Source organism: Physeter macrocephalus, chromosome 16, assembly GCF_002837175.3.
Source record: "Physeter macrocephalus isolate SW-GA chromosome 16, ASM283717v5, whole genome shotgun sequence".
NCBI classification, from domain to species: Eukaryota; Metazoa; Chordata; class Mammalia; order Artiodactyla; family Physeteridae; genus Physeter; species Physeter macrocephalus.
Genome location: NC_041229.1, coordinates 30060206 through 30087961, shown reverse-complemented (window position 1 = coordinate 30087961; position 27756 = coordinate 30060206). Strand labels below are relative to the sequence as shown.

The 27756-nt window shown below is 35.0% G+C and overlaps 1 protein-coding gene across 1 annotated transcript in view; it reads left to right on the top strand.

Annotated features, from left to right (window-relative positions):
- The window catches only part of DYNC2H1 (dynein cytoplasmic 2 heavy chain 1), a 387388-nt gene that overhangs the window by 153659 nt on the left and 205973 nt on the right, over positions 1-27756 (top strand). Inside the window, exons 66-70 of the mRNA XM_024115318.3 lie at positions 9515-9678; positions 11334-11453; positions 12006-12140; positions 13853-13996; positions 17898-17987. Coding sequence (XP_023971086.1) covers positions 9515-9678; positions 11334-11453; positions 12006-12140; positions 13853-13996; positions 17898-17987 — 653 coding nt within the window. The remainder of the gene's footprint in view (positions 1-9514; positions 9679-11333; positions 11454-12005; positions 12141-13852; positions 13997-17897; positions 17988-27756) is intronic.

The following is a 27756-nucleotide window of genomic DNA, read 5'->3' as shown; positions in this document are numbered from 1 at the left end:
AAGAATAACTTTCTTTTTCACTTCGTAGCATGATGCATTTCTTTCAACTATAAATATTGGCCAGATTTGGGTACACTTTATAGGCAGATCTTGCCTGTATCTTTGGCTAATTGTTATAGAAGTCATCAAGGCATCACAGTAAACATAGCTAATTAATATATCTGTACCTACAGGTGCTCCAAATCTATTAGATATGTTAACCAAAAAAATCAAAACAAAATATACTCAAGCCTGATCCAGGTTCAGAAACCAAAATAATAGCCATGTAAATTGAGGCTTCCTCTGGAAAGAGAATGTGAGACCAAATCTTGTACTTGTGCCTAATCATTCTGTTTCCACAGTTCTCTAAAGTACAGTACAGATTTTGTGCCCAGGAGAAAAACGTAGTCAAAATTAATTCCATCATAGGTTAACTCCAATGTAAATTAAGACTTTATACAGTTAAAACTGTGTTGGACTTTTATAGCTGCACATGTAATATTTTCTAAGAGTAGTGTAGGGAACTTATGTCCAAGGGTCTTTTTATACAATAAAACATTTATTTTGAAATATTTTAAAAAATGTTATATCAGAATAATGCATTGATGGGTTACACAATCAAATACTATAGTATGGCAGGAGTGTTCTTTCCCTCCCCTCTTCATGACTAGTCTTAAAAGAGAAAATCAGTTACTTTTTAATTTTCACTTTTTATTGAGATACGCTTACAAATGTATAGCTTAATGATTTTTACAAATGGAATACACTTCTGTAAGCACCCAGATCAAGATACAGAACTTTTTCACCATTCCAAACTCCCTTATTTACCACTGTCCCCCACAAGGATAACCACATTCCTGCCTTATAACAGATGAGTTTTACTTGTATTTGTACATTGCATAAAAGAGAAAGAAAAAAGCAGCACCTGACTACTATGGGCTGGAAGCTGGCCAGGCTCTACAGCTTGACCATGGTGTTCTTCTGTTGAACATAAACAATTTCACAGAACACCATCAACAGGCAGGTCACTCTGTGACCATAAGCATGTCAGCACACAAAAACGAGGACACTTTCCATGCCACAAAAATAACTAAACATCCTCCTCTCCCTGCTAATATGAATGACTTCTGCTTTTTTACCCATATAGCTTAGTCTGACACCATTTCTGACATCTCCTAGATATCAACAAAATTATTGATACTAATCATAGAATTGTCTGGTCTTTCTGATAGCATCCATTCCCCAGCAAAACCGCACTTTCTTTGAACCATTCTGAAATGACCCAGCGTTAAGTCCATCTTCTATAAAAAGCATCTCTGAATACCTTTTTACTGAGACAAGGTGCAGTTTTCCATGGTGATCTATCTTTCATTGTAAGTTGCCAGTATACCCGAGCTGAGGCCCTTTAAACTGAGTTTATGTTTTAACTAATTAGTTAACTGAATAATTTTTAATTGAAGTATAGTTGATTTACAAAATTATATTAGTTTCAGGTGTACACATAGTGATTTAATGTTTTTATGGATTATACTTCGTTTAAATTTATTACAAAACAGTGGCTGTATTTCCCTGTGCTGTACAGCAGCGGTCCCCAACCATTTTGGCACCAGGGACTGGTTTCATGGAAGACAGTTTTTCCATGGATAGGGTGTGGGAGATAGTTCAGGTGGTACCGGTCTGCGGCCCAGGGGTTGGGGACCCCTGTTGTACAGTATATCCTTGTTGCTTATTTATTTTATATGTAGTAGTTTGTATCTCTTAATACCATATGCCTGTCTTCCCCTTCTCCCCTTCTCTCTCCCCACTGGTGAGCACTAGTTTGATTTCTGTTAGTCTGTTTGTTTTGTTATATACTTTGATTTCTTTTATTTTTTAGATTCTACATATAAGTGGCAATACAGAGTATTTGTCTTTCTCTGTCTGACTTATTTCACTAAGCATAATACCCTCTAGGTTCATCCATGTTACTGAAAATTGCAGAATTTCTTTCTTTTTTATGGCTGAGTAGTATTTCATTGTGTGTATGTGCATGTGTATATATTTTCAATATATATTAATATATATATGGTATATACATGTATACCACATCTGTTTTATCCATTCATCTATTAATGGACACTTAGGTGGCTTCTGTATCTTGACTGTTGTAAATAATGCTGCTGTGAACATTGGAGTACATATACTTTTCAAATTAGTGTTTTTGTTTACCTTGGAGGTTTATCCGGCAGTAAAATTGCTGGATCATATGGTAGTTCTATATTTAGTTTTTGGAGTAGCCTCCATACTGTTTTCCACAGTGACTGTACCAATTTACATTCCCACCAACGGTGTCCTAGGGTTCCCTTTTCTCTACATCCTTGCCACCATTTGTTATTTGTGGTCTTTTAAATGATAGCCATTCTGCCAGATGTGAGGTGATAGCTTATTGTGGTTTTGATTGTATTTCTCTGACGATAGCAGTGTTTAACGTTTTTTCATGTGCCTGTTGGCCATCTGCATCTCTTCTTTGGAAAATGTCTGTTCAGGTCTCCTGCCCAATTTTTAATCGGGTTGTTTGTTTTTTGATGTTGAGTTATATGAGCTGTTTATATATTTTGGATATTAATCCCTTATTGATCATATCATTTGCAAATATTTTCTTCTGTTCAGTAGGTTGTCTTTTTGTTTTGTCAGTGGTTTCCTTTGCTTTGCAAAAGCTTTTAGGTTTGATTAGATCTCATTTGTTTTTTTGCTTTTATTCCTTTTGCCTGTGGAGGCAGATCCAAAAAATATTGCTATGACTAATCTAAAAGAGTGCTCTGCCTTCTCTTTTAGGAGTTTTATTTTTTCAGGTCTTACATTTATCTCTAATCTGTTTTGAATTTATTTTATATATGGTGTGATAAAATTGTCCTAATTTTATTCTTTTACATGTAGCTGTCCAGTTTTTCCAGCATCACTTATTGAAGAGACTGTCTTTCTTTCATTGTATATTCTTGACACATTTGTTGTAGATTAATTGATCATAAGTGCATGGGTTTCTTTCTAGGCTCTCTATTTTGTTCCATTGAACTGTGTGGCTGATTTTCTGCCAGTATCATGCTATTTTGATTACTTTCTAGTATATTCTGAAGACTGAGAGCATAATACCTCCAGCTTTGTTCTTTTTTCTCAAGATTACTTTAGCAATTTGGGGTCTTTTGTTTTTCCATATAAATTTTAGGATTATTTGTTCTAGTTGTGTGAAGAATATCATGGGTATTTTTTTTAAATTTTATTTTTATTTATTTATTTATTTATTATTTTTGGCTGTGTTGGGTCTTCGTTTCTGTGCTAGGGCTTTCTCTAGTTGCGGCAAGTGGGGGCCACTCTTTATCGTGGTGCGCAGGCCTCTCACTATCACAGCCTCTCTTGTTGCAGAGCACAGGCTCCAGACGCACAGGCTCAGTAGTTGTGGCTCACGGGCCTAGTTGCTCTGTGGCCTGTGGGATCTTCCCAGACCAGGGCTTGAACCCGTGTCCCCTGCATTGGCAGGCAGATTCTCAACCACTGCACCATCAGGGAAGCCCTGTCATGGGTATTTTGATGGGGATTGCATTGAATCTTTAGATTGCTTTGGGTGCTATGCATATTTTAACAATATGAATTCTTCCAATTGAAGAACATGCAATATCATTCCATTTCTTTGTATCAGCTGCAGTTTCCTTCTTAAATGTTTTATAGTTTTCAGAGTAGGTTTTTCACATCCTTGGTTAAGTTTATTCCTCAGTGTTTTATTCTTTTTGATGTGATTTTAAACAGGATTGTTTTCTTGCTTTCTCTTAGTTCATTGTTAGTGTATAGAAAAGCAACAGATTTCTGTATGTTAATCTTGTGTCCTTCAACTTTACTGAATTCATTTATTCTAATAGTTTTTTGGTGGAGACTTTAGGGTTTTGTTTATATAGTTTTATGTCATCTGCAGATAGTAGCAGTTTTACTTTTCCCTTCCAATTTGGATACTCTATTTCTTTTTCTTGTCTGAATACTGTGTCTGGGACTTCCAATACTATGTTGAACAGAAATGGTGAGATTAGGCATCCTTCTCTTATTGCTGATTTGAGAGGAAAGTCTTTCTTTTCACCTTTTCACCATTGAGTATGATGTTAGCCATGGGTTTGTCATAAATGGCCTTTATTATGTTTAGATATGCTCCCTGTAAACCCACTTTGATGAGAGTTTTTATCACGAATGGATGTTAAATTTTGTCAAGTGCTTTTTTTGTGTTTATTGAGATGATCATGTTATTTTTATTCTTTCTTTTGTTAATGTGATGTGTCATTGATTGATTTGCGAGTATTGACCCTTGCATCCCTGGAATAAATCCCACTCGATGATGCTGTATGATCCTTTTTATTTATTGTTGAATTTGGTTTGCTAATATTTTGTTGAGGATTTTTTCATCTATATTCATCAGAGATATTGGCCCTTAATTTTCTTTTGTTGTAGTGTCTTTCTCTGGTTTTGTTATCTGGGTAATGGTGGCCTCATAGAATGAATTTGGGAGTGTTCCATCCTCTTCACTTTTTTGGAATACTTTGAGCAGGATAGGCATTAACTCTTCTTTATGTGTTTGGTGGAATTCCCTTGTGAAGCCTGCGGGTCCTGGATTTGCTGGGAGGTTTTGTGTTACAAATTCAATTTCAGTGTTAGTAATTGGTATGTTCAGATAGTCTCTTTCTTCCTTGTCAGGTTATATGTTTCTAGAAATGTGTCCATTTCTTCTGGGTTGTCTATTTTGTTGGCATATAACTGTTCATAGTATTCTCTTATGATTTTTTATATTTCTGTGATAATGGCTGTAATTTCTCCTCTTGCATTTCTTCTTTTTTTTATTTGCGTTTTCTCTCTTTTGATGAGCCTGGCTAAAGGTTTATTTATTTTGTTTGTCTTTTCAAAAAACAAGTTCTTGCTTTCATTGACCTTTTCTATTGTTTTTTTGTCTCTAATTTTATTTCTTTAATTTTATTTCTTTTCTAATATGTATTATTTCTTTCCTTCTGCTGACTTTGGGCTTTATTTGTTCTTCATTTCCTAATTCCTTTAAATGATAGGTTACATTGTTTATTTGAGATTTTTCTTATTTCTTGAGGTGGACCTGCATTGCTATAAACCTCTCTCTTAGAACTGCTTTTGCTGCATCCCATAGATTTTGGAAAGTTGTGTTTCCATTATTTTTGTCTCAATGTATTTCCTCTTTTCCTCTTTAATTTCTTCATTAGCCCATTGGTTTTTCAGTAGCATGTTGTTTATTCCTCACATATTTGTGCTTTTCCCAGTTTTCTTCCTGTAATTGATTTCTAGTTTCATACTGTTGTGGTCAGATAAAATGCCTGATATAATTTCTGTCTTCTTAAATTTGTTGAGACTTGTTTTGTGTCTTAGCACATTGTCAATCCTGGAGAACATTTCATGTGCAGTTAAAAAGAATGTGTATTCTGGTCTTTTGGGGTAGAATGTCCTGTAGATATCTATTAAGTCCAACTGGCCTGTGGTGTCATTTAAAACCCTGTTTCCTTATTGATTTTCTCCCTGGATGATCTGTCCATTAATGTAAGTGGTATGTTAAAGGCTCCTCCTATTCTATTATTGTCAATTTCTCCCTTTTTGTCTCTTAGTATTTGCTTTATATATTTAGGTGCTCCTGTATTAGGTGCATACATGTTAACAAGTGTAATATCCTGTACTTGTGTTGATCCTTTTATTATTACATGATGCTCTTTGTCTTTTGTCATAAACTTTGTTTTAAAGTCTACTTTTTCTTGTTATTTCCATTTCCGTGAAATCTCTTTTCCATCCCTTCACTTTCAGTTAGTGTGTCTTTAGCTCTGAAGTCAGTCTCTTGTAAGCAGCACATAGATGGGTCTTTTTTATTTATTTATTTTCTTTTTTTTTTTTTTAACATCTTTATTGGGAGGGAGAGATGATGAAAGAAAAAAGGACAGTTTAAGGGATCTCTGGGACATCAGTTGTACCAACATTGCATTATACAGGTCCCAGAAGGAGAAGAGAGAGAGAATGGGGTAGAAAATGTATTTGATGAAATTATAGCTGAAAACTTCATAAACCTGAAGAAGGAAACAGATATCCAGGTACAAGAAGCACAGAGGGTCCCAAACAAGATGAACTAAAAAGACACACACCAAGACATATCATAATTAAATCGGCAAAAGTTAAAGAGAAAATTTTCAGTGCTCAGACAAGAGGGGTTGGCATGGGCACTTGGCGTTGGTCTGGGTGCGAATTGTGGCTGTCTGACCACAGACAGAAATCATGGCTGCTCTGATGTGCTGCCTGTGTAAGCACAGGCTCCCTGCTGCTTAGACACGCTTTAGGTCTGAAGTGCTTTTGTTTCTCACAGATGAGCTTTCTGCTCAGCTGTAGCAGCCCTCACCCCAGTGAGGCTGGAGGGAGCAGTTGTTAGACTTAGACTGGGGTGCGTGCTGGGGCAGTCACAGGAAACTAGTCAGCCACTCATGCAGTTTCAATCCACCCTCTCTGCCCTGTTTTGGAAGTAAGCAAGCGAGTATACACTCCTCATGAATGGATTCCAGGCTTCTCACAGCCCTCCTGTTAGTTCCCCCAGCCCTCCAAACAGCAAGGAGACTCACATTCTCAGTGTCTGACCTTTGGACAAGGGTGCCCAATTTGTGACTCAAACCGCCTACTCCCTAGAGATGGTCTCTGCCTGTGTTATCCCTCTTCTTCTGAGTCCCCTCCCAGGGGCACAGGTTCAGACCTGATAGCTTCTCATCCCTTTATACCCAATTCTATATGGATCTTTCTTACAGTCATCTAGTTCTGCTAGTCTACAGTTAGCTTTCAGTGAGAACTGTTTCACGTGTAGACATATTTTTGATGTGTTCTGCATCCTCCTGCTTTGCCATCATGATTTCTTCTCCCTGAGTTAATTTAGTTTGTTTGTAATCTATATTCTGTGTATATATCAACTTAGATTAATTTTTTTAGGTGTTTGTCTATTGCATTTAATTTGTCAAATGTATTGTGTTTTTATATAATATTCTTATAACTTTAAAATTTCTGTGAGTTTTTCAATAATGTGTCTTTTTTTTGATATTGATAATTTTTTTTCTCTTTTTCTTTGGTAGGTCTTGATAGCAGTTTATCAATTTTACTGATTTTTTCAAAATACCAATTTTTAACTTTGTTGATTTTCTCTATTTTCAATTTTTGCTTTTTTTTTATTTTATTCTTAATATTTTCCTTAGATTTTATTCGGTTGTCTTTTTTCTAGATTCTTGAAATGGAAATTCAAAGTATTGATAATTCATTATTTTCTTTTTCCTAATATATGCATTTTTTTTGTCTATAAACTTTCTGCTAAGCCCTTCTTCAGCTTCATACCGCAAGTTTTGGTTTGTATTTTTTTAATTCATAAGTTACTTATTGCTTTTGTTGTTTAATTTCCAGGGAGTTGGATATTTTCTAGTTACCCTTTTGGGATTGGTTTCTAGCTTATCTCTGTTGTGGTCAGAAAACTTATTCTGAAGTATTCAGTTTTTTTAATCCTGTTGAAGCTTTTTTTATGATCTGGCATTGGTTAATTTTCATAAATATTCTGTGTACACTTGAAAATTATGTAAATTTTGCTCTGGGTTATTTTAATTTTCTCTAAAGTCAATTAATTCAAGTTTGTTAATAGTAATGTTCAGATTTTCTATACCTTTACTTTTTTTTTTTTTTTGCGGTACGTGGGCCTCTCACTCTTGTGGCCTCTCGCGTTGTGGAGCACAGGCTCCGGACGCGCAGGCTCAGTGGCCAAGGCTCACGGATCCAGCCGCTCCGCGGCATGTGGGATCTTCCTGGACCAGTGCACGAACCCGTGTCCCCTGCATCAGCAGGAGGACTCTCAACCACTGCGCCACCAGGGAAGCCTTATACCTTTACTTTTTATTTCTATTTGTTCTATCATGTATTGAGAAAAAGTCTTTATGATTTTGAATTTTTTCTTTTAGTTCCGTCAAGTTTTACTTTAAATATTTTGAAGCTATGTGTTTGGATGCATACATATTTGGAATGTGCTGTCTTCCTGTTTGGTTATTTTCTTTATCATTATCAACTGTCTTTTGTCTCTAGAAGTATCTCAAGTTTTAGAATTTGGTATTAGAATGATTACACTAATTTTGGGGATTGGTGTTTGCATGGTATATTTTTCCATTCTTTTACTTTCAATTTTCTGTTGTTTTTTTTTTATAAAGTGTGTTTCTCATAAACAGTATGTCATTTGGTTTTGCATTTTTATTCACCATGGCAGTCTTAATATTTGTAATGTAATACAGTTAACCAATTCATGCAATAACTAATGTAGTTTTCTAATTAACCTGATAGTTTTTAATGGCTACCCTGTGTATAACAGTATGCATCTGTGACTTATTTTTTTAATATAGATAAATACTTTGCCAATTTTCCAGTATTGGTCTTTAACTCCATATACCCAATACCTGCCTTTGCATTATTGTTGTGCTGCATTTGTCATAGATTTTCAGTGGTTTTACTATGATGTCCTTAGAAGTAGTTTTCTTTGCATTTATCCTGCTTGCATTTTCTTGAATCATTCTAGTTGGTGTATAGTTATTACGTTGAACCTTTAAATTTGTTTTTTTCTAATAATGGTTAAAGTTCAGCATTATTTTGATATTGTTTTTAACCATTCACATATCTTCTTTCATAAAGGGCATATTGAATTCTTTTCACATTAACTTTAAAAAGTTAAGTAAATTTTAAAATCTATTCTAGGATTCTCAAAAATTCATTACATTGTTTTTCTTAACATTATAAAATAATCTTTGATAATATGTATTTTTTACCTAAAAAATTATTTTTTATCAGTTAAAATCATAAGTAATGCATGTAATTGTTGATTGATTTTCTATATATGTTGTATAATTAATATAATTGTTTTTTGTATTAGAATATAAAAAAACTCCTTTGTGAGACAAGTTTACTTTTTCTCAGTTTAATTTGTTGCAAAGTACCTGTGTATGGCAGTCTGAACAAATCTTTTTTGACAATAATGGATTCTTTGCAATTACTCATATGTTGTTAATTCCAGGTTTTTACTAGGTCATTCTGTTTTCAAGTGTTACATCTTAAATACTAGTACACTAAACACTTTGATGAATTTTGAAGTAGAGAATAATTAATGAGTTTCTGTTTTTGTCATCTATAATCAAACATTTCAGAAAAATTGGTAATATCAAACATATAGTTAATGTTAAAACTATATTGAATATAAGTAGATATTCCTTTGATGCTTCAGTACCCTAGGATTGTCTTAATGAATATTATTTATCCTTGTTTGCATAAGTGCTGACTGATCAGTAGAGCATTCTCATTAATAGTCTTTTGGGTGGCCTTGCTGTTGCTGTATTTTGTACTGTATTGAAAAGCCTGTAATAAAAACTATTTAGAAGTATTAGAAAATTATATTTTTTAATGTCATGTAGCAAAATACAGAATATTCCGGCCAACTAATTATGTCATTTTAAAAAAACAGGACCACGTTATGTGGTACAAATAGGTGACAAAATTATCGACTACAATGAAGAATTTCGCCTTTTTTTGTCAACAAGAAACCCAAATCCCTTTATTCCACCGGATGCAGCTTCCATTGTTACTGAGGTTAACTTTACTACAACAAGAAGTGGATTACGAGGACAGGTATATATGGACAATCATTTGCCTTAGAAATCTTTAGTATCTTTGTATACTAATGAAATATTTTGAGTGGGAAGCTATGTTGTTAAACTGATTAGCATTTAAACTCATGATTTTGAAAATACACTTGCAAATCAGTAACACATTTGGGTTTATTTCATTTTCCATTAGTGTTAGAATTGTATATTTGTTGCTAATGTCAAATTGCTGCTTCTTCCGGTATAACTTTAATTTTAGTCTACTTCTGTCATATTTGTTAGAATTTGAGAAATGGAGGATCATACATGTTAAGATTAGCAACTTTATTTTTTTTAACTGTGAAAACTGAAGTTTAAATGTTAAAATTGCAATTATTGACTTATTCAGCTAGGTGAGGGTCTTTGATTCCAAATCCAACATTTTTTTTTTGACTAGAACATTTGCATGTTTGAATTCACTTTATCTGTGTATGGCTTATTACAGTTTATAGTTATTACATGAATTGCAAAATGATTTTCATGTACAGATTTTTACTTATACACTCCCTTACTCATTTTTCCTCTTTAAAGATATCCTGTTGACTTTTTTAGTATCATCCTGTTTGTTACCATCTAACAATAGTATATTTTTTCTGTTTTGATTTATATGATAGCATGTATATTTGCCATGGTTTTTACTTTATTGTAATTTTTTAAACTCTCCTATTAAAATATTTTTCTTACCATACTAGATGACTCACTGCATATTTTTATGAACAATGTCTTTTGATTGGCTTGATGATACTTCTCATAAATAAAACAATGTACAAATTACTCAGAGCTTGGCAGAATTGACAAAATTGCTTCTATATAAAAGATGTCCACAGTAATTGCTGAAAAGGGCTATTTAAGTATCACTTTAACAAGAACTAAATGAACTTGCTTATACAATAGATTTTGAATTAATATATTTTATGACATGCAAATGTCATTTCCTATTTTAAAGTTTCAAACTGAAGAATTTGACATAGCAGTTTTCAACAGCTTTATTAAGATTCAGTTCATATATCATACAATTCACCCCTTGAAAGTTTACAATGCAATGCTTTTTTAGTGGAATTTCTGAGTCTTATGGTAACTCTATGTTTACCATTTTGAGAAATAGACAAAGTTTTCCAAAGTAGCTGCACAATTTTACTTTCCTACCAATTATGTATGAGGGTTCCCCTTTCTCCACATTCTGGCCAACATTTATTATCATTTGTCTTCTAAATTATAGCCATCTTAGTGGATGTGATGTGGTATCTCATTGTGATTTTAGTATAGTATTTTAAGTAAGGTAACTATTTTTTGGGGGGACTGTTTGCCATTAAAAATGTTTGCTTACATAGTTTTTATATATTTAATCTAATTTAAGAACTGAATATTACATGTTGATATGTTAAGTAATGCAATTTCTTATAGCTGTCCTATAATATTTAACATTTTATCAATTAGTTAACTATTCATTTTGCCTCTTTTGTCAGAAGTAATTGTGAAGGTGTCTCATATGTTTAACTAGAAAGAATGAAATGAAGTACATAGTAGTATCATTATACTTGTAACGTTTGATCAAACATAAGCCCTGTTTGTGGGAAGTTTTCATTTTGGTTTGTTTTGTTTGAACTTTATTGCTTGAATAATCTTGGCTTTTTTTTAAAGCTTTTGGCATTAACTATTCAGCATGAGAAACCTGATTTAGAGGAGCAGAAAACAAAACTATTACAACAGGAAGAAGATAAGAAAATACAGTTAGCTAAGCTTGAAGAATCTCTTTTAGAGGTAAAATTGAGCTATTCAGGATATTTTTCATATTACATTATTTTGATTATAATCAAATATTGTTTTTTAAAAAATTGTAGTACCTTTAGCATGTTTTTGGTTGTATCAAAGACACATCAATATGTATCTTAAAGTCAAAATTCAAAGAGAAAAAGGTAGATGTCTTGGAATATAAGATTTCTAGGAGTAATGTTTAAGACAAGCAATTTTTAAATAATACGTCTTTATACTGTATTATTTCATTAATATTTGATTTTATGCTCAGAAAAACATTCAAAGGTAGCATGAAATTATGATTTGACTTGTAACTTTAGTTTTTATTTTTATTAGGTTGATAAAATTAATACATATACAATGTTTTGATGATATAGTATCATATAATGATTTACAGTATCTTTTGATACAGAAGGCTGTAAAATAATGAAATTCTTTTAAGAGAACATAAGTTCCCAAGAACATTATCAAATTAATGATAGTTAACATGGGCTTCTTTTAATTGATTATTTTAATATATATAATAATGTTCATATTATTTTATTAATTTTTCTGCAGACACTTGCCACATCTCAAGGCAATATTTTGGAAAATAAGGATTTGATTGAATCTTTGAATCAGACAAAAGCAAGCAGTGCACTTATTCAGGAGTCACTTAAAGAATCTTACAAACTCCAAATTTCTCTTGATCAAGTAAATATTTCCTTCTTTGTGATTTTATATTGTTTTCTTAAACTTTCATGTTCATATGATAAAAATTTTAGTACCAGGACTTCAGGGGAATGATGATTGCAAAAAAAGAAAGCTATTCAAAAACACCAGGTCCTTGGGTCTAATTCTTATTATAGAGAGGGCGATAGATGTTGAGGGTATCAAGGGTAAGGAGTGCTGGTCATTGAGCCCTGCTGAGTACTACTGATTTCTGGCATGTTATCCAAAGTTCTAGAGCTATAAATTTGTACTGAAATTGAAAATGAGCGTGTTTAAAATGACTGTTAGAGAGCATCTTTGCCATTCCTGGAACTTCTTAAGTTAAGGCAAGTTAAGTATATCAATAAAAGTTAAAAGCTATTCTTCCCATCAAAAACATTTTTCTCCCCTACTCATCCTGGACCACATGAATGTGTTGATCTGAACTCTTTTCTTAAAAATGGTTAAGATCCTTCTTGCTTTATTCTTTTGACATTTCCTAGAGCAAAATTTCAACCTTATATCAGTACAATGTATCTTTCTTTTTCCTCCTACATTCGGTGACAGAGATTTGCTGAAGAAAATCAAACAATGAAGCAGATTAATGTTATTGTGAATTTCCAGTCTCCAACCTGACCTGGACCCTTACTGACATCCTTTAATATTTCCCATTTCCCTCAATGACTTTTCCAAATGTTATTTTAAGTGTTTTTCAGCTGTTGCTCAAATTCTACACTTACATAGTATTACTTTCTTCACTTGAAAAAGAGCTCTGTTGAAATCAGAATAAGAAAAAACTTATAGCCTGTTTCCAATGCAGTCATCCCACCTTCTCTGCCATAGCTAAAATTGGCAGATGTCATAGCTGTCACTGTATACCAAAAGGATTTTGAACTTTCTGTGCCTTCTCTTTCTGAGCAGGCATCACTGAGCCACACACACAATTTTACCAGTATCATATTTATAATCCTGGTGCTTTGATCAGAATGACATGGAGAACCTTCTCAGAGTTCAGTTCATAACCTCAAGGCCATTTAATCCTATGATCCTTTCATCTTTATCATCATTTACCTTCAGTGAGAATGAAAGCCCCTGTGATTATTGGTTTGTTCTATGCTTATGTTGAACAATGCTAGGTGCTTTATTATCTTAATGTGGACACTGGTTACAGTCTTCTACTCTACCTCTACTTCCATCAGTGTTCTTGTTGGTACCAGTCCCACACACTAGATTCATTGTTCTAACTATTCTCCACTGCAGGGGTAGCCTGTAGTGCCATGCTGTCTTACATGACCTACATGACCTCTGATCACAACTCTTTACCATTCCATTTAACCCTAATACATGTGCTTACCTCTTTCCCCTAATACAAGTATTCTTTGTCTTCATTAAAACCAACCCATGTACTACTTCTAGCTCTGTAATCAGAGGGGAGGGAAAGTATTTAGAATACATTGCCTGCAGTTACATAAAAATATAAAACAAAAATGTAATATCTTAGGATTAAAAGTATAAAAACTTAAAAATAGAAAAGCTGGATTATACAGTTTCTTTATACAATTCTGTGATTCATCTTTATTTGTTGTATGTATGTTGAAAGTAAGGCTGTGGCTAGATATGTGCATAGCAGTCTGTAGGTGGCAGTAGAGCATTAGAACTAAGGTGTCACCCTTCCCGCCACCCCACCCCACCCCCGCCCCGCCCTTGTTCCACAGGAGCGGGATGCCTATCTCCCTCTGGCTGAGAGTGCCAGCAAGATGTACTTCATTATCTCTGACTTGTCAAAAATTAATAACATGTACCGTTTTAGTTTGGCTGCATTTCTTCGACTTTTCCAGAGAGCTCTGCAAAACAAACAGGTATGCTGTTGGTTACCCCATAGCTGAGACTGAATGAGAGAGATCGCTTTACTAGCTGCTTAATTTATAATAATTTCCTGAGAAAAGTTGCTTGCAATTATGTTTCAAAAGACCATATGTAGCACTTTTAAACTATATTTAAAAGAAACTAGCTCCTTAGTTGCATTTCATGTTTTTAACAGACTGTCCCAGTGTGGCAGTCCTCTTAATGGAAATGATTTATGTTCTGAGTATAAACTAGTAAATGATTATCTTCTCAGATGATCATTAAAAAAAAACATGGATGATTCAGGAAGGTATAAAGATAAGAAATTATCCACATAATCCCATTACTTGGGGAAAACAACATTTAGAATTTCATTGTATACCCTTGTTGTTTGAGGCTATAATATGTGCCCGATATTGTTCTAGAAAATGGGAATACAGGAGTATACACTGTTTTATCAAGCTTGTATTCTCATGGAGGGAACAATATATTAAAGAAGACACATAATTTTTGCCGAAAGGTATAATACTGTGCTTTAAAAATATATTGTACACAATTTACATGTCAATAAATACAAACCTACACAATATTTTTGAGAGCCTGCGAGACTATACCCTACTTTATTTAGCTACCTCCTATAGGGTGTTATGGTTATCTCTGCTGAATATCTTATTACCCCCAAATTTAGCAGATTAAAACAATGTTTCTCTTATGCTCATTGATTCTTTCTTATGCTCATGGATTCTACGGGGAATTTTGTCAGGGCAATGCAGGGATGGCTTACCTCTGCTTCACAAGGTCTGGGGTCTTGGTTGGGAGGAATTGAGAGTGCAAGTGGTTTTGGGGAGGCTTCACTTTCATGTCTGGTACTTGGGGTGGGTGGACTTGATGACTAGGACTGCTGACTGCAGCACCTCTCCGTGAAGCTTGGCTTCCTCACAGCACAGAGTAGTTGAATTCCTCATATTGCATATTGAGATACAAAACATGTATTTCAGTGAACAAGGCAGAAGCTGAATTGCCTTTTATAATCCAGCCTTGGGTCATTTCTGGTGTATTCTATGGGTTGAAGCAGTCAGAGCCTACACAGATTCAAGAAGGGGAAAGAGACTTTAACTCTTGATGGATGGAGGGTCAAAGAATTTGGGAGTTATGTTTAAAATAGCTATAGACACTTACAGGGGTTTTTTCCCCAGTGTTTTGTTTCTCCAATTATTTTCCTAGTTAAATTCTTAGACTTGGATAGCTGGGGCAAAAATGCACATTTGTAAGCCTTTAGACAGATATTGTCTAATTATCCTTTGGAAATATACGCTGTTAGTATATTAAACTAATACAACAACAGGGGCCTTTTTAATCCACACCTTGAGCATAAATGAATATTATATAACTTTTAATAATTACCCTATTAGGTAATTGAAAAATATTTCACTATATTTGAAAGTCTGTGGTCACTTGTAAGATAAATATCACTTGTAAGATAAATATCAGATTATTTGTGTTTTTTCTTAGGTGAATTATTATTTTTACATTCTATGGTATTAGTATTTTAAAATTTTACTTATAAGAGTTTCTTATATATTAAGGACACTAAACCTTTGTCATATGTTGTCAATATTTTGGGTTTATTAATTTGCTTTTTAATTTATTAAAAAATATTTTTATGAAACCAAATTCATCAAGTTGCTGTTTATAGTTTTTGTGTTCAGTATAATACTAATATAAGTGTTCTTTAGAATTATATTTTGGGTGAGAATAATTTGTTCTTTTAGATAGTTAGGAGCAACATTTCATACCCGAGTAGGTTTACTTAAGTCTATCTTTCTGAGGAAAGATTATTATTCATTCAGTTAATATTTATCGCAGACTTACCATGTGACAGGCATTTTTCTAGGTGCATGGGTGATATAGCGGATAATAAAACAGGAAAAAATCTTTGTCTTCATTGGTATGGACTACTTAATATTTTCATGAATGAGTTATTTCAGAAAATCTTTATTTGATTACAGATAATGATTAAAGTTTACTGATGTCTTTTCCACTAAAGTAAATCATTTGAAGTTGTTCTTACATTATATTTGAAATAAAATGGCACCTAACGAAGAGCTCTGCTTTGGGGGTAGGCTTTGTTAGTAAAATCTGTCATCTCAGTCCTGGGAGACAAGATAAGCTTTTCTCCCATGTATATATGTAATGTCCTTTGGACAAAGATAAGGTTTCAAGATGCAGGAAAGGGCCGAAGAATACATAATTGTGTTCTTTGTCCTTTGGTTTTTAAAAAAAATTGAATTTTAATATGTTAAATTTAATCAAACCATTTATAACATTGTGCTGGTAGAAGAATTTTTACAAAAAACAGTAATAGTGTAAAGTCTGTGAGAGTTGGTTCATGATACATTGATCATATTTCTAATTTGCTGTGTCACAGGTAAATCTAGAGAGTCATTTATACTTTACTTCTTTTGCATTAATAATTTTGTATAAATTACTTAGAAAGTATACAGTAATAAGTTAATTTAAAATTCATTCTTTTAGTAAAAAAATTTTATGTTAAAATTCAATGACCCTATAAAATAAAAGAACTGAGAAATAAGTTAGAAGGTCTAACTCAACTTAGTAAAAATACTGGTTATTTTGTACTGTTTAGAAAAGCTTATAGCTCAGTATTTCCTCAGTGACAATAGTTCTGTGATAATATGGCCATTGAATGACATTGACCTTTGCATGTGTGTGTACATGTATAGGGACATGTGTGTTTAGGTGGGCATTTGAGTTCATTTGAAATATATAATCTGAAATACATAGAAATACATACATTGAAAATCTACTGGAACTTGTAGGTACTATATTCTGTCTCACATTAGAGTGTCTTTTAGTCTTTTAGGATCCAAGCTTCAATTTCACATGTGATCTTTGTTAATAAGTAGTAAAATTAAGAGAAGTGTTTGTGGTATGAACTGTGAATAATGAGCTCTCTTGGTTAGAACATGCTACTAACAAGGCCAGAAACCTACGTTTGATGTATCAGAGTATCAAGTCACAAAGTTTTCTGCTAATTTCACACATTTTATTGCTCATCCTGTCATCCTGGGTGTACTTCTCTAAACTGTTAAAATTATTTTGCTAGGTTTTTTTTTTCCTTGCCAATTATCATCACAAGGAAGCAAGCAAATTTTGTCTAAATGTTATACCAGAATTGAATTCTGCAAGGCATGTATTCTCCAATTGCACCCAGAATGAAGTGAAACTTACACTCATATCACACTAAGGGAAAAGGCCATCCTTTACAACATCCCCTCCACTATTCCTACCCCAAGCCATTTTTCATTAATCAAATAAAATAGCCATTAATGATATTTTTCAAATCATAGCAATCATGTACAATGGAGGTACAAAAGCAGATAAAAAACTAAAACTATGTGTGAATTTTTACACCACGTATTTCAAATTCAAGCTGGAGGGCATGGTTTAAGATTGTTTAGGTTCCTATACTGGGGATGAGAAAATTCTTTATAGTATGGTTCTGGTCATACTGTTTTGGGGCTGGATTGGTAATTATAATACAAGTAATTAAATGACTTTAACCCAGATTGATGTATTTTTAATGCCAGTAGGAATCAAAGTGGTATGGTCAAATTCAATTCATATGATATTACTGGTAATTGATTATAATTTTCATTTATTGAAAGCTTTAACTCTATACATAAAAAAATACATCAATTTTTTATTATATTAATGTAGAAGTTTAATGCATTTATTCGTCTAGTCCCTTGAGTCTGATTGACGAAGGTAATTGTTCCAGAATCAGTTTTGACTCTGGAGGAACAATTTATAAGCATGATTAAACTGTGGGGTACCTTTTAAATGTTCGTGAATTTCCTAATGGTTTTTCAATTTTCAAATTGTAATCTACAGGATTCTGAAAATACAGAACAGAGGATTCAGTCTCTTATCAACTCATTAAAACATATGGTATATGAATATATATGCCGTTGTCTATTTAAGGTAAGAAACATTGTTTTTCACTTATAAAATATTACCTGAACCTTGATTTAATACAGTGTTAGGTTAAATTATATTAAATTATATATAACTCTTTACCTACTAGAAAGGTATTAAAATTGACATTTCTGATATTTTCCCAGAATAAAACTCATTACTAACCAGAATGTCTTACAGCACTTGGGATGTCGTAGGGAGAAAAGTGACAAGTAAAGAAGGGAGAGCAAACCCTGGGTTATCTGACTTAGCCTTGAACATGTCAGTAGCCACTGAAAGAAGAAACGAGGATGGATTATGTAGGTCATTTTCTAGCCGATGTTTCTCAATCTCAGTACCAGTGACATTTTGTGCCACATAGTTATTTGTTGTGGGGGGCTGTTTTGTGCATTTTAGGATATTTAGTGTCACCTCTGGCCTCTACCTTCTGGTGCCATTAGCCCTCCATTTCCCCGCTGTGACAATCAAAATCATCTCTTGACACTGCTGGATGACCCCTGGGTTGGGGAACAAAATAATTGTATATTCTTCACATTACGAAGTAAACTAACACCTGATCCTGAGTTATGAAAGAAATTTGTCATAAGTCTTCAAATTATAGGGGACCCAGAGGAATATACAGTGAAACATATTTTAGAAATTTCTTAATATTATAGAAAACACAGAGGGTTTTCACTTAGGACTTTTTTTTAAATGTCAGTCCTTGGATATAGCTTGAGATATGTTAAAAAAGCACTTTGTAAGGCAGTTAACTAAGTGAGAGGAATAGAGTTATTATGGTCCAATTATATAGGTTTCTTAGAAAATCTTGAAAAAGATATACTTAATATTGTTACTATAGAATAAGATAGTAATTTTTATGATTAGAGTGATTTTGTTGAAGATCTTTACTTCAGACAGAGAATAAACCCTTCAAAGTACCTTTCAGCACTTTGACAAGGGGTGTTATTGGAAATTCAAAGAATTGTAGTTGAGCATTTCTGCAGAATTCCTTCTTTACTGAAAACTATGGATATATATTTTTCTTTTATAGGTCTTATAGTTTACTATATTCTGTTTGGCCTTCAATTTTAACTTGTGTAAAATGAGGAACTGTAAGCAAATAATTGTCAGTAGTTATGATCCTAGTTATAAGGATGATATATCAGTAGTTTCATTCGTTATAGATTCATGATATCTTTAAACATTTTTATAATGCATTATCTCGTATAAAACTTTGTAAAATTTGATTACCCAAAATTTTAAAATATTTTCAGAAAATGTTTCAAATTTAATGAGCTATATAGAAAAGAACTTTAAACATTCATTTCATCCTCTCCTCTAACTCTTAGTCCTTCATTAGAGTAAACCAGTTCAAGGTTTGATATGTTTCTTATAGTCTATTTCTTCTCTCTTCATATGTACAAATATATAGATATAGTTTTAAAAATTTTCCTTACATTATATTTTCTTCTGTAACAACTCTTTTGTGGCAGTAGGTCCTGAAGATCTTTACATAAGTATAAATATGTTAACCTTATTATTTTGAGTGGTTGTGTGGCATTCCATAATCTAATTATATGCTAGTACGCTACTGGTGGATATTAGATTATTTCTGTATTGTTTATTGTTATGAATGACTACAGTTCAGTGAACATCCTGTTCAGTTCCTTCACCTTTATGTACATGTACGAGTAAGTAAGCAGTGGCTTTCTTTTCTAGGAGTTTTATGCTTTCAAGTCTTGCATTCAAGTCTTTTTTTCCCCTCTTTTTTTATTGAAGTATAATTGATTTACAATATTATATTAGTTTCAGGTGCACAGCATAGTGATTTGATATTTTTACACATTACATGATAAGTCTAGTAACCATCTGTTAACATACAAAGTTATTACAATATTATTGACTCTATTCCCTATGCTGTACATTACACCCCCATAACCTATTTTATAAATGGAAGTGTGTACCTCTTAATCTTCCTCATCAATTTCACTCATCTCCCAACTCCCTCCCTTCAGGCAACCACCAGTTTGTTCTCTGTATCTATGAATCTGTTTCTGTTTTGTTATGTTTGTTTTGTTTTTTAGATTCTACATAAAAGTAAAATCATATGGGGTATTTGTCTTTCTCTAACTTATTTCACTTAGCATAATACTGTCTAGGTCCATCCATGTTTTCGCAAATGGCAAGATTTCATTATTTTTTTATGGGCAAGTAATATTGCATTGTGTATATATATATATATATATATTTATATACACACACACACCACATCTTCTTTATCCATTCATCTTTGGATGGACACTTAGGATGCTTCCATATCTTGGCTATTGTAAATAATGCTGCAGTGAACATAGGGGAGCATATATCTTTTCAAATTAGTGTTTTTGTTCATTTCTTTTGAAAAATACCCCAAAAGTACAATTGCTAGATCATATGGCAGTTCTATTTTTAAGTTTTTTGAAGAACCTCCATACTGTTTTACATAGTGGCTGTACTAATTTACAATCCCACCAACAGTGTACAATGGTTCCCTTTTCTCCACATCCTCGTTAACCCTTGTTATTTGTTGTCTTTTTGATTATAGCCATTCTGGAAAGATGTAAGGTGATATCTCTTTGAAGTTTTAATTTGCATTTCCTTGATGATTAGTGATGTTTAGCATCCTTTCATGTGTCTGTTGGTCATTTGTTTGTCTTCTTTGGAAAAATGTCTATTCACATGATTTGTCCATTTTTAAATAACAATTTACAGTTGTTATGTCTGCTTGTTAGATTGATCCTTTTATCATTATGTAATGTCTTTTTATGTCTCTTGTTACAGTCTTTATCTTAAAGTCTGTTAAATTCTGTTTTAAAGAAAGCTCAGCTTTCTTTTCATTTTCATTTTCATGGGGTTGATTTTTCCATCCCCTCACTTTAGTCTGTGTTTGTCTTTAGTTCTTAAGTGAGTCTCTTGTAGGCAGAATATATATGACTCTTGATTTTTTATTCATTCAGCCACTCTGTATCTTTTGATTGGAGCATTTAGTCTATTTACATCTAAAGTAATTATTGATAGGTATGTACTTATTGCCATTTTATTAATTTTCTGGTTATTTTTATAGTTCATTTTTGTTTCTGTCTTCTTATTTTGCCCTTTTCCCTTGTGATTTGATGACTGTATTTAATTTTATGTTTGGATTCCTTTTTTTTTGTATGTCTCTCTTATAGATTTTTAGTTTGTGGTTACAATGAGATTCATATATAATAACCTATTTGTGTGTGTGTGTGTGTGTGTGTGTGTGTGTTAGTTTAAGGTTTAGGTTAATGCCCTCCTAAGTTTGAATGCATGCTAACAATCCTGTGTTTTTATTCACCTTCCCCCAATGTTTACTATTTTTGACATCATATTTTATATCTTTTTGTTTTGTGTACCCTGCAACATTTCTGCTGAAAAGTCAGCTCATTGTCTTATGAAAGCTCCCTTGTGTATAACTAATTGCTTTTCTCTTGCTGCTTTTAAGATTCTTTCTTTATCTTTAATTTTTACCACTTTTAATAATGTGTCTTTGTTTAGACCTCTTTGGTTTCATCTTGTTTGGGACTCTCTGTGATTTCTGGACTTGGATGTCTTTTTCCTTTTCAGGTTAGGGACATTATCAGCTATTATTCCTTCAAATAAGTTCTTTGCCCCTTTCTCTCTCTCTTTTCCTTGTGGGACCCCTATAAAGTGAATGTTAGTATGCTTGATGTTGTCCTTGAGGCCTTTTAAACTATTCTAAAATTTTTAAATTCCTTTTTCTTTTCTTTTTCTTCAGCTTGGGTGATTTCCACTACTCTGTCTTCCAGTTTACTGATTCATTTCTTTTTATTATCTAATCTGTTTTGATTCCTTTCTAGTATATTTTTTATGTCAGTTATTGTATTCTTCATCTCTGTTTAGTTCATCTTTATATTTTTTCACTCTCTGTTAACCTTTTCTCTGTGTCCATCCATTCTTCTCCTGAGTTTTGTTGAGCATCTTCATGATCATTAACTTGAACACTCTATTGGGTAGATTGCTTATCTCCACTTTACTTAGTTCTTCTTCTGGAGCTTTGTCTTTTTCCTTTGTTTCAAACATACTCCTCTGTCTCCTCATTTTGCTGAATTCTCTGTTTTTATTTCTATGAACTCTGTAAGTCAAGTATGTTTTCCAATCTTGGAGAATGGTTTATGTGGTAGATGTCTCATGGAGCTTAGCAGCATACCCCCTTCTGCTTACCAGAACTGTATGCTCTAAGGTTGCCCCCTATGTGGGCTGCGTGGACCCTTCTATTATGGCAGGGCCAACTACTGTGGTCATACTAGTCAGCGGCACTGGTCCCTGTTCTAGGTGGCTGCCAGGCCCTACCTCATGTATTGACTGCCAGACCCTGGTGTGTGGGGCCGGGTCCCAGCATGGCTGATCACATGGCCTGAGGATACTGGGGCTGGTGCTGGCCTGCTGATGGGCAGGACCAGGTTCTGGGGTGTCTGGCTGCAGGTCCTGGGGAGGCTGGAGCTCATGCCAGCCCACTGGTGGGCGGGGCTGGGGCTGCAGGGCTTGGGGGCTGGGGAGGCTAGGGTTGGTACTGGCCTGTTGGTGTGCAGAGCTGGTTCCTGGATTGACTGGCTGTGGGTCTGGGGTTTCTGGCTCTGGTGCTGGCCCACTGATGGGTGGGTAAGCCCCTGACATTACTAGGCTGGAGGGAGGACTCCAAAATGGTGCTGCTAGACCAGTGTCCTGGTGGTTGAACCTTATCATTCAACCCTACCCTAACTCTTGGTTGTCTCTTAAACCTTTGTGATTGTTCAAGCAACCTATTATATTTTTATTAGCTTCCTGTAGCTTGAGGGTGTCTCATGGCCTGTCAGTGTCGTATGGAGGAAGATATCAGTCAGCAATAGATTCAGGATGCTTTGAAGCCAGATGCTCAGGGAGCAGCTTTTAAAGTATGAAAATATATACAGTCCTATTGGACTGCAAGCATAAGCCCCACTGGCCATTTGAGCCAGGTGATCTGGTGGTGTCTCCTGATTGGCAGTTGCATAAACGGAGGCTCTAGATATGTGTATAAGCTCTTTTCTAAGAGATACTGGCAATCTACAGTAAGGCAGAAGGAGAGGGCAAAGACGGTATTCACTGACCTATGATCCCTGAGAGGAGTTTCATAGGCCCCTAGGTGTGTGCCAAACCTGAAGCCTGCCTCTCAGGCCAAAGCTCCAGTACAAGCAAATAGGCTGCTTTCACAGAAAGACGGGGGTGTGTCATCATGTTGTCTGTGCAGAACCTTGGATATAGTAGCCTGCCAAGAACTGTCTCTCTAATTTTTACAGTCCCATGGGGCCCAGGATGCAAGCTCCCTTGGCCTCCAGAGCCATATGATCAAGGGATGGCCCCTTGGCTGTAGCTACAAAAATCAGGACTCCAAAAGTATATAAAGCTCACTTCTGAGAGATACTGGTGCCCTGGAGCATGGCAGAGAGAGAGCGAGAACATGTTGCCTGCTGGCTGTAGGGAGGCAGAGGGGGAACATAAAGATGGCGCCCACCAGAAAAAGAAAAAAAATAAGAAAGGTGGCACCCACTGGCTAGAGCAAGGCTGAGGGAGAATGCAAATATGGTGCCTGATGCCTGGAGTGAGGCAGAGCATGTGCGGAAAGATGGCACCCACCAGAAAAGGAAAAAACAATGATGGCACCTGTTGGCTAGCAGACGGAGGGTGCAGAGATGGTGCCCACTAGCCTGTGTACCCAGGGAGTGTTCCAGCAAGTTCTTAGACATGTGTATTAGATTAGCTGTCTGCCTCTCAGGCCAACACTTTAATCTACCCAAGTGAAGCTCTTTCATTTAAAGTCTGAGCTCCATCGGCTGCCCTGGGGCAGGTGAGTCCCAGCATAGGAGCCCTTTTTGAGCTGTTTCTCAGAAGAGTACAGTCGTGTGGATGTTGTTGTGAGCCCAGTTGATTTGCAAAGCTAGATATTTTGGGAGCTTGTTACTCAGGTGCAGGTCTTTAAAGTTGGGGTGCCTAGTATGGGGTCAAACCCTTCATTCCTCAAGAAGAGATCTGGATTTTGAGTTTCCTCCAAACTTTGGGTCACTGTTCCAGAGGTGCGTTTTATGGCAAGAATGTATCCCAGCCTCTCCTACCCACTTTGATGTGGTTTTCTTCTCTTTTGCCCAGTGCGTTGTAACTGCTCAGCCAGCCTGTAGGTATTTCTCAGGGGAAATTGTTCCTTATTTAGCTGTAGACTTGGTGTGTCTATAGGAGGAAGTGAGTTCAGGATCTTCCTGTGTCACTGTCTGAAGCAGAACTCTAGATTTCTTAATGGAAGTATAATGGCTGGTCCAAGGATATAAACTTTTGAAATTTTTTTTGTCATTATCAAATTGCCTTCTAAAAGGTTTTTATTACCAGTTGTTATTTCTACTCACAGAGTAATTAAGGTATCTTCTTCTTTGCATCCTTGTCAACTCTGGATTTTATCACTGTTTTTAATTTTGTAGTTTATAAATATCTTATTTTTCTTTCTTCTATTTACTTGTATTAAGGTTGTTTATTTTTACCTTCCCCCTTACTTGCCATATTTGTCTATTTGTCATATTTGTCTATTTTCTTTGCATTTTAAAGAATAAGTTTTGCTTTTAGAATAAGTCTATGTTAATTAATGTTTTAATATTTTCTTTTTTAATCATTGATTTATTTTTTGATCTCTATATTACTTAATTTGCATGGTTCATTTTTTATCTTAAACTGGAACTCCCTACCCAATAAATAATTGCCCATCCCTCATCCCCCCATCCCCTGGTAACCACCATTCTGCTTTCTGTCTCTATGAATCTGACTACTCTTGGTACCTCATATAAGTGGAGTCATTTAAGTGTTTGTCCTCTGCTTATTCACTTAGCATAATGTTTTCAAAGTTCATGCATGTTGTCAATGTTTGTTTTAAAATGCCCATTCTGTCCCCCTTCCTCCCTGAGCCTCTTTGCCCTCCTCCCGCCCCCACCAAGTTCAGGAATCCACAGTGCTCTCTCAGGAGTTGGCCCTTGTGTCTCTCCTCTCTCTTCATTCCTGTGCAAAAGGGCTTTTCCTAGAGACTCTGCCATCCTCATTCGCTTAGTGATTATCTTGCAGCCAGATCCAAATGAAATGGAATTTCATTCCCAGCAAGGCTGGTCCTAAAGTTTGTGCTCATAAACTTGCTTTACAGGAATCTATATACTTTGAGTTTTTGTGCTCTGCCCACTCTGTTTTTCCCGCCTATGCCAGAAGCATTGCTCCAGTGGGCCAAGGGGCCCAAGCCTGAGGGGAGGCCCCAGGATGTTCTGTGCCTGTGTGGTGGTTAGAGTGGTGACAGCAAGGGGGTACAGTTTAAACATGGAATTGCATTTTTATTACTTGATTGCTGCTGCTGCTGTCACCAAGGGAGTAAGGGGGCTCCTGGTACAGCTGCTTCTGACTGCAGTTCATGCTTTACTATCTATCCCTAGGAGGGAGTTTGAAACGGTAAAAGGGCAGTTGAGGAGGTAGAGAGCGGCAGCACCTGTACTACCCTGCCACCAGACTTAGCAAGTCTGAACGTAGCTTTAATCTTTTTTATTTTCTAGTGAATATATTATATGTTCTTATTTTATTTTCAGTTTGTCATATTTTAATAATGTAATTAGAGAAGGATATGATAAACATTTCAGTACCAAGAAGATTTAATGTACAGTATCAATGAAGTTTAGTGAGCGTTACTTCTTTTTTGCAGAAAATTTTGAGAATATAATAAAGTAAATGTTTAAAATGACCGATAATCCCAGAGGGTTACTTCTTTTATGTCACTTTGCCTTTTAAAAGTATATTTAAGTTAGGCTAAAGCCAGCATTTTGTTGCACTAGGAGAGGGGTTGTAGGCTTACCATCCCAACATTTTAGTACATAACTGGAATTTTTCATTGCCTATCTTGAGTAATACTTTTCTATTGTGAACAGTTGAAATTATTTTTTAAAAATGCTATAGTTTATAATTCTTAAGACATGTTTTTTTTTCTTTTAACATCTTTATTGGAGTATAATTGTTTTACAATGGTATGTTAGTTTCTGATTTATAACAAAATGAATCAGCTATACATATACATATATCCCCGTATCTCCTCCCTCTTGTGTCTCCCTCCTACCCTCCTTATCCCCCCCTCCAAGTGGTCACAAAGCACCGAGCTGATCTCCCTGTGCTATGTGGCTGCTTCCCACTAGCTATCTGTTTCATATCTGGTAGTATATATAAGTCCATGCCACTATCTCACTTCATCCCAGCTTACACTTCCCCTTTCCCGTGTCCTTAAGTCCATTCTCTATGCCTGCGTCATTATTCCTGTCCCGCCCCTAGGTTCTTCAGAACCTTTTTTTTTTTTTTTTGATTCCATATATATGTGTTAGCATACGGTATTTGTTTTTCTCTGACTTACTTCACTCTGAATGACAGACTCTAGGTCCATCCATCTCACTAGAGGTAACTCAATTTCGTTCCATTTTATGGCTGAGTAATATTCCATTGTCTGTATGTGCCACATCTTCATTATCCATTCATCTGTCTATGGACACGTAGGCTGCTTCCATGTCCTGGCTATTGTAAATACAGCTGCAATGAACAGTGTGGTACATGACTCTTTTTGAATTATGGTTTTTTCAGGGTATATGCCCAGTAGTGGGATTGTGGGGTCGTATGGTAGTTCTATTTTTAGTATTTTAAGGAACCTCCATACTGTTCTCCATAGTGGCTTTATCAATTTACATTCCCACTAACAGTGCAAGAAGCTTCCCTTTTCTCTACATCCTCTCCAGCATTTATTGTTTGTAGATTTTTGGATGATGGCCATTCTGACCAGTGTGAGGTGATACCTCATTGTAGTTTAAACTTGCAATTCTCTAACGATTAGTGATGTTGAGCATTCTTTCATGTGTTTGTTGGAAATCTTTATATCTTCTCTGGAGAAATGTTTATTTAGGTCTTCTGACCATTTTTGGATTGTTAGTTTGTTATTTTGATATTAAGCTGCATGAGCTGCTTATAAATTTTGGAGGTTAATCCTTTGTCAGTTGCTTCATTTGCAAATATTTTCTCCCATTCTGAGGGTTGTCTTTTCATCTTGTTTATGGTTTCCTTTGCTGTACAAAAGCTTTTAAGGTTCATGAGGTCCCATTTGTTTATTTTTCTTTTTATTTCCATTTCTCTAGGAGGTAGGTCATAAGGGATCTTGCTGTGATTTATGTCATAGAGTGTTCTGCCTATGGTTTCCTCTAAGAGTTTTATAGTGTCTGGCATTACATTTAGGTCTCTAATCCATTTTGAGTTTATTTTTGTGTATGGTGTTAGGGAGTGTTCTAATTTCATCCTTTTACATGTAGCTGTCCGTGGAGCACAGGCTCCGGATGCACAGGCTCAGCGGCCATGGCCCACGGGCCTAGCCGCTCCGCGGCATTTGGGATCCTTCTGGCCCGGGGCACGAACCCATGTCCCCTGCATCGACAGGTGGACTCTCAACCACTGCACCACCAGGGAAGCCCTGTGAAAATTTTTGTTCTAGTTCTGTGAAAAATGCCATTGGTAGTTTGAAAGGGATTGCATTGAATCTGTAGATTGCTTTGGGTAGTAGAGTCATTTTCACAATATTGATTCTTCCAATCCAAGAACATGTCATATCTCTTTGTCTGCTTGTATCATCTTTAATTTCTTTCATCAGTGTCTTATAGTTTTCTGCATACAGGTCTTTTGTCTCCTTAGGTAGGTTTATTCCTAGGTATTTTAT